General features: G+C 39.1%; 1 protein-coding gene across 1 annotated transcript; it reads left to right on the top strand.

Annotated features, from left to right (window-relative positions):
* Positions 1 to 2,153: 2,153 nt before the first annotated feature.
* LOC135644626 (NAC domain-containing protein 79-like) lies at positions 2,154 to 3,475 on the top strand. The gene is made up of 3 exons (XM_065162368.1): positions 2,154 to 2,503; positions 2,602 to 2,867; positions 2,951 to 3,475. The coding sequence occupies exons 1-3, from the start codon at positions 2,350 to 2,352 to the stop codon at positions 3,395 to 3,397; spliced, it is 867 nt and encodes a 288-aa protein (XP_065018440.1). The 5' UTR covers positions 2,154 to 2,349; the 3' UTR covers positions 3,398 to 3,475.
* Positions 3,476 to 8,062: the final 4,587 nt, after the last annotated feature.

The raw sequence follows: 8,062 nt of genomic DNA, 5'->3' as shown, positions 1-8,062 counted from the left end.
TTATGGTCTAGGAACATCTTCCTAAGACATTTATAATAGTCCATTTTCATAGTAGTGATTTACTCCTCTTTCGTCCATGGATGTATGTCAAAGTTAATTGATCGAACCACATAAATCTGGTGTTCTTGTCGTTTTTATTTTTTGCTTTATTGTCTTTGTTGTGTTACCAAAATTACGTTGTGGTAAATTTTCTAGGGCTAGCTCTAACAATAATAAGTGGGTTGTATGATTTCCTCTTAATTCATTATCCAAACTAAAAAATCGTTACTCTTTTTCCTGTTGGCTTGCTTCATGGTATCGAAATTAAGGTATACAAATATAGAACTAACTTCACACTGCAAGCATTGTTTATGACACCATTGGAATTTGCAGTCGATGAAATCTACCGATTGATGACAAACATAATTTAAACTTATGTCAAACTACATGTAGCATAAGCTACCGTGGGATCATAACTTTCTGCCATCTGATCAGGAACAATTCCAAGGAAACAAAAACCCTATCTATCAAGGTGTTGAACGAATAACGAGAGTGATGGAACTATGTAATGTAAGAGATGTATAGGGGATATGTTAACGAATTCATGGTTCACACAAAAAGTATCCTCACTGTAACTCAAAACTCTATGACTCTCATCACACAACAACTTATATATCAAATTTAGGACCCTTTTTTATTCTCTAAAAAAAATTTCATCTTTCAAGAATCAATATTTAATTTGGTTCAATCTCGAATCATTAATTTCTTTCAACTCTTCATGATATTTGGAAGAAGTTTAATTCAAACGCAAGGACTGGCAATCTAGAAACAAGTGGTTGCATGGGAAAAGTTATGTTTTGGCCTTCGTCTTATCTTAATGCAATCTGGTAGTGGAAACCGGAGAATGAGTCAGGAGTGGTATTCTTGAATGTCCTTTCCACAAGTCATCGCTCTCACCAAACAAGAAAGCAGTGTAATATGCGTGTAGACAAACCTATAATAATATATCTAAAACGAGAGTCTCAGACAAGTTAGCTTCACAAAGGCACAAGAAGAAGAGGGGGATCATACATAGTCTTCTTCTTTACTATTTTTGTTTTTGGGCTATTAGTTACTGTAGCAGATTAATGTTATCTCATTACCAAAGGACAAGGTCGAGGATTAGCTGTACTCCATCATCTTAAGTTGCTGTCCAGTTTCACTTGCTATAGAAGCCAACGCAACGCATGTTGGTCTCAGCGATGGATCATGCATGGGGGACACGTAAGACAAGCGAGGTCGCAGTTGAAGGCTTCCTTAGGTCACGAAAGCTTAGGCATCCCCCATGAAGGAGCAGATGCTTGTAACTATAGAAAGTTGTTTAGATATATGAAGCATGAGAGTGTTCACAACAGTGTTGGCTGGAATGATATATTAATTTCTTCTGAGAGAGAATGCTTCAAACTAAAAAGAAATCTCAAAGATCAACAACATTAATATACTAACTTAAAATTAACGCGATTTAACAATTTTTAATGAAAAAAAAACTCAGATTTTTCATCATGATATCATCAGTTATAAGTAACTTTTAAGTTAACTGAACATAAAACCATTTGTGCGCCCTCTAACATAAGCATCGATGATTTTTTTTTTTTAATCTTTACTCTCACATTCTCTAGAATATTCAAAATGTTTCCTACTCAACAGAACTTACAAGTACATAAAGTATAAATAGAATAACTAAGCTTTAATTATTGGAGTTTCTTTCATATTAAAATTTTTTATCGTCCAAGAACATATTATTTTAGAAAATAAAAAATACTTATCAACCACAATAATTTTATTCGAATCGAAATCGGAAGACTACATCCAATATTGTTATTCTAAACTGATATTTTGACCTGCAAAGTGGATCGATCATCACCGTAATAATAATAAGTAAACCATCCATCATACCTACCTTCTACGTCTATACAGTATATTAGGGAAGACCAAATATGATTGAGTTCATCTACACGTGCATGAGACATTATTAGTTTTATTGGCCCATTGTCCTCTTAGCGTGCGGCTGTGTGGCCCCCACGGGTGGGTGAGATCGGTTGGGGTTGGTTGGAAAGAGGAACGACGATCCACATAGCAGTGCGATTCAAATGACCTCAGTCACCCTTCAATATACCCGAACGACCTCTCCATCCCTTCTCTCTCTTCACACCACTCCCTTATTCGATGGCAATCCTGCAATAAGAACCTTCTTTTCTTTCTGACCATCTTTTCCAAAGAGGTGGATGAGATGGATTCCACATGTGGTCGACATCATCGTCCCCATTATTAATACCTCTTCTGCTACTGCTGCTTCTGCTCATTTTGTATGTCCAGCCCACTTGAGATACAATGCAGGAGAGTCTTCCTCCCGGCTTTAGGTTCCACCCCACCGATGAAGAGCTCATCACTTACTACCTTTCGAGAAAGGTGACGGAGTTGGGCTTCGCCACTGCAGCCATTGCTGATGTCGACCTCAACAGGTGTGAGCCATGGGATCTGCCGGGTACTCATCTTTCTCGTGTTCCTTCTTCACCTGTCGCTTGTGTGAATTCTTGAGTACCTGTTGTTGAAGAGAACGTGTCCGGTGATCGAGCTTTGCAGGGAAGGCTAGCATGGGGCAGAAAGAGTGGTACTTCTTCAACCTGAAGGACCGCAAGTACCCGACCGGGCTTCGGACCAACCGAGCGACAGACGCCGGCTACTGGAAGACGACAGGGAAGGACAAGGAGATCCTCCACCGTGAGGTGTTGGTGGGCATGAAGAAAACCCTAGTGTTCTACAAGGGAAGGGCTCCCAAGGGCGAGAAGACAGGTTGGGTGATGCACGAGTACAGGCTCCACACCGGCTTCCCTTACAACGGCACCAAGGTCTTCCCCACCCAACCTTTCGGAACAGCAGTGACGTTCGTCATAGATTACGCTCATCGTTTTGTGTCTTTGTTTTGAGTCAGGAGGAATGGGTTGTGTGTCGGGTTTTTAAGAAGAGCTCGGCGGGGAAGAAGCCTCAACCAGACTCGCCTGCGCTGCTGGAGTCTCCATGCGAGCTTGCAGGACTAATTAATGGCGTGCAGACAAACGAAAGCATGTACCACAGCAACAGCATGTTGGACGTGAACATGTACATGAACTGGGTGTTGGCTCCATGGGCATCAGGATCGTTGGGTGCAGGTTTCGCACCGACTCAAGCAATTTTGAGGGCACTGCAGTCGTATGGGCATAAACAGCCAGAGGGCATGGAAACAGCAAGTTTAAGCTCTCTTGTGGGACAAGGAGATGCTATGTTGGGAAGTGGCTCGAGATTGAGCTTCCCTGCCTCTTCATCTACACGTGCGGATTGTGCAGCAGGGCAACAACAGATGCAGTCATTCGACCAAGGATCGAATTGGAGAGGTTATTGAGGATTGCCATTGTAGGAAGAACACAAGTGCTACTTCATTTCAGAATTCAAGCTCAATAAATATGTAATCTGTTGCACAGTGTCTATATTGCCCAGACGTAAAGCTACCGAGGCTAAGGAGCCCATCTATTGTTCCATTCATATGCAACAAGGAACTCCATCATCAACAATTCACAACACAAGAGGACACAACAAAAATGACCTTTACGCCTGTAAACATTGCCATTGCACAAGTTGACAGCAGCAAAGTACCAATTCACCTACCTGCACATTTAAAGGAAAGTAGAAGAATTGCATCCGACTAACAAAGAATGCAAGGGTGATGGACTTTGTCCAATAGAAGTTATTGTGTTGATCAAATGAACCATGCAGCTCGATAACACGTAGTTTGATTTTGGCCCTTGCTCCAACCCAACCTACACAGACAGAAGAGCAAAGTTAACGATTTAAGCATGATCCTGGTGTCACTTGTATCTTATAGCAACCATATAAAGCATCCGGAATTACCATCTAATTGCAGTTTGAAAGACCTAACTATAGTGGCAATCCTTTCTCCTTTTTTTTTTCTAATCTTTACCAATTGTTTAAGCATTTTAGTAATGTATGCTTTACCGATTGACCATTTCATTCCCATTCATATAAACTGATGATAACGAAAAACTATTCTCATTCACACAGTCAACAAGTGGGTAAGAAGGGCTTGCCGACTACCATTATGTAATGCTACCATCTTATACTATTTTTTTTTTTTTTGCCTTTTTATCGATAAACAATTAAAGAAACATAATGTTTTGCTGTACCTGATGAATATTTGAGATAATGCTACCGTTAGGTCCCAAAATTGGTGCCACTGCACTCTTAGGAATATTGGATAAATGAGATACCAAGCACTTTGTAGCATGTATGTGATCAAGAACGATATCAACAATTCAACTGACGATAGCTGATGATGGAAATTAGAGAGTAGTAAGTGTCATAAGAAATTTTATGTGATTAAACAAAAAATAGAAAAGAAGACAAACTAACAAAGCACCAAGAATTCAACAAAAAGTAAAAAATTTTAAAGTTAAAACATGCTAACTTACTAAATAAAATGACAGGATTTTTTCTATACACTTGGACATAATTATAATTATAATATATGACAAAGAAAAAATCTAAACTAATATATCCAAACTAAATCTATCTAACAAAACAGAACATATCCAAAAGTTTCAGAAATGGTCATACGTCATTGTCTATATTTGCACTAACATGAACTTGTACATGTTCACTTTCCCATCTAATCAACTTTGGTTGGGCGCTAGTATCTATAGTGAAAAGTCATACATTACAGGCCTTTATAACTTCATTCAAGTGAGCATATATTATGTCATATTATAAATGAGTATAAGATATTTAATGACAAACTCTTTATCCTATAACTATTTTAACAAATATAATCATACAACATAGTATATGCACAATAAGGATGTAAATTTCTACATCCAAATAATTTGAAATACTTATAAGTAGAAAGAAATAACAAATTTATGAACTTCTATGCCTTATATCATAATATATATTGAATCTTGTGTTTTGATGATGAAACCACTTGATATGTGTTTATATTTTATTCTGCGTTTTAAGTAATGCAGGATGCTTCGATCAGGATGAGACAATTAAAGCAGAAAAAATCATGTTGTGCCGGAGGAACATGTCAGAAGATTGGACGTCGGGCCAGTGGATCGGTCGACGTATCGATAGAAGGCTTTGAGTCGTGGACTCAGGCATCGGGCCAAGAAGAGCGGGTATTGTGCCAAGGATATCAGAGTTGCGGAGTAACTAGCTGATTGGGCAATAGGTCGAAGGAGAGGATGATGCGCCGAATAATCGGACGATGTGTCGAGGGACCAATGACATGCCGGACAACTTGGTTAATTGCTTAGGATTAATTGTCTTGATCGAAGTTTTATTTTACATATGCAGGATTAACTACGGTGGAAGTAAGACATACAGCAGGAGATGCACCGGAGTCAAGACTATGATCACGTTGGGGGTTCGAGAGTTCGACGGAAGTCCAGACGGTCATCGGAGGTTCTGCGGGAACAAATCTGATAAGTCCAGGAGCTTGCCAAAGAAGCTCGTCGGAACTCACCAAGTGGATCGTTGCAAGTCCAGGAGTTTGCTGGAAGTCCGTTGGAGCATCGCCGAAGGTTCGTCGGATGTTCGCCGAAAGTTCGTCGGAAGCTCACCGGAAGAAGCGATTGACGCACCGGAGCAAGTTGCAGTAAATGTCTTAAGAAATATCGTAGTTAGCATGTAAATTAAGTTAGGAATGAGAGATGATCCCATTAACTTAATCTGGGGGTAATTGGGTCCTTGATAGACCCAAATTGGGCCGAATGGATCAACTCATTCGGACCAAAATTCCTACTAGGCGGTGGCACCGCTTGGGCTTAGTCTCCGAGCGAGACTAGGCGGTGCAACCGCCCCAATCAGGCAGTGGCACCGCCTGGGCTCAGTCTCCGAGCGAGACTGGGTGGTGCAACCGCCCCTATCAGGTTGTGGCACCGCCAGAGCTCGATCTCCAAGCTCTGTCAAGCGATTGTACCGCCCCTATCAGGTTGTGGCACCGCCAGAGCTCGATCTCCAAGCTCTGTCAAGCGATTGTACCGCCCCAGTCAGGAGGTAGTACCGCCAGGACCCCGGAAATCAGGGAAATGATACTTTTGAGCTCCAAATTCAAACCAGTTTGGGGCCTATATAAACCCCACCCTTTCCTGCATGAAAGGGCAACCAAATGCACCAAAAATCCAATCTTACTATGTGATTTTTAGAGCTCAAAAGTGTTGTAAATGCTAGAAGTTCTCCTCCCTCTTTTCTTCCAAGTTTTGATCTTTCAAGAGAGGAGAGAAATTCTGTAAGGGTTGTCTCCTAAGTCTGTCAAAAGGAGTGAAACTGTAAAAGGGTGGTTGGCCTTCGCCTATTGAAAGAAGGCCTTTAGTGGACGTCGGTGACCTCGTCGATGGAGGAAGCCAAAAGTGGATGTAGGTCAAGATTGACCGAACCATTCTAAATCTCGATTTGCATTTACTTTGAGCATCTTATCTTTACTACAAACCTCCTCAGTAGCTTACTGCCTTCTGTTCATCTACGAACGTGTTTCATAATTAAGTATTTTCTGAATCAGCGTTAAGACGAAAATCAGTTTTATCTTGCGAACATCATATTTCAGTTTGTGCTTACATTCTGATTTCCATCATAACTACAAACTGCCTTTATATATTTGCTTTAACTACATCTCCCTTGATCATAAGTTAAAGTGATTTACAAATCCGCTTTCTTACCAAAATTGCTTTTATCGTACGAATGCAGGTTTAATCGTCGAAAATTTTCCGCTGTACTAATTCACCCCCCCCCCCCTCCCTTAGTGTTCTTGATCCTAACAATTGGTAACAGAGCCCGATATTTCTCATTTTGGATTTACACTCGAGAGAAATGGCTCTTCATGGCTTTCAAAAGGGCTTATCGGTTGTTTGTCCACCGTTGTTTAACGGATTGGACGACACTTATTGGAAAACTCGAATGAGAGTTTTCTTGATATCTATGAATTTGGATTTATGGAATATTGTTGAAAACGGTTTTTAACTTCCCTCGAAATCGATGAACGAATGGTTGGATTTGGAGAAGAAGTATTTTTCTTTAAACGCAAAGGCTATGAATGTCTTATTTTGCGCTTTGGACAAAAATGAGTTCAATCGGATTTCTACGTGCGAAACGGCTTTTGATATTTGGTGAACTAGTAGAGTCAAAGACTCGAAAGTTAACATTTTATTGTATGATTTTGAGCTTTTTCGAATGCAACCAAGCGAGACTATAGGCGACATGTACACCCGTTTCACGGATGTAGTCAATAATCTAAGAGTTCTTGGTAAATCTTTTTCGAATTTTGATCTCGTAAGCAAGATCTTAAGATCCCTTCCAAAAAGGTGGGATCATAAAATAACTGCAGTACAAGAAACAAAAGATTTAAATAATTTTCCACTTGAAGAACTAATTGGTTCATTAATGACATATGAAATGGTGCACAACGCACATGATGAACAAAATAACCTTCCAAAGAACAAGAAGGATTTGGGACATAGAACATTTGAAGACCACTCGAGCATAAGCTCAAGTGATGGTGAACTTAAACTACAAATGAAACAAAAATTAAAAAGCAAAAAGATGTTTTGAACGCAAGAAGAAGAATAAAAATTGGGATGAATCGAGCTCCCCCAAAGACGAGGAGAAAATCAAGAAAGGCGAGGTGGCAAACTATGCCTTAACAACATTCAACGATGAGGTAATCAAAACCCTCTTAATTTATTTTGAAATTACTTGATGTTTTCCATGATGCATTTTCTTTTTTAGAATAATTATTTTTCTTGAAAATTATATATTAAAAAAATTAAAAATTGCAAGAATATAATCATGCTCATAATTTTAAAAATAATAATAAAAATTACATGTTTTATATTAATGGAATAAAATATTTAAATCTAATGATCATATGTATGTTTTTCTTAAGAAGAAAAAATGTATATCTTGATTATTCCCGATTTTGATTAAAACCATGCTTGATGTCTTAATGAAAATATTAAAAAGTTTAATATCATGCTATATGTGGTTAAGAAGTAATAAT

Source organism: Musa acuminata, chromosome BXJ3-8 (assembly GCF_036884655.1).
Source record: "Musa acuminata AAA Group cultivar baxijiao chromosome BXJ3-8, Cavendish_Baxijiao_AAA, whole genome shotgun sequence".
In the NCBI taxonomy this organism is placed as follows: Eukaryota; Viridiplantae; Streptophyta; class Magnoliopsida; order Zingiberales; family Musaceae; genus Musa; species Musa acuminata.
The sequence above is the reverse complement of the archived record's forward strand: the minus strand, read 5'-3'. Positions and strand labels throughout refer to the sequence as shown.

What these genes read in the sequence shown, in the direction of transcription:
- LOC135644626 (XM_065162368.1), top strand. Translation starts at nt 2,350, where the DNA reads ATGCAGGAGAGTCTTCCTCCCGGCTTTAGGTTCCACCCCACCGATGAA. An exon ending in TGAGCCATGGGATCTGCCGG is followed by an intron (nt 2,504 to 2,601) that starts GTACTCATCTTT and finishes CGAGCTTTGCAG; the next exon opens with GGAAGGCTAGCATGGGGCAG. An exon ending in TCCCTTACAACGGCACCAAG is followed by an intron (nt 2,868 to 2,950) that starts GTCTTCCCCACC and finishes GTTTTGAGTCAG; the next exon opens with GAGGAATGGGTTGTGTGTCG.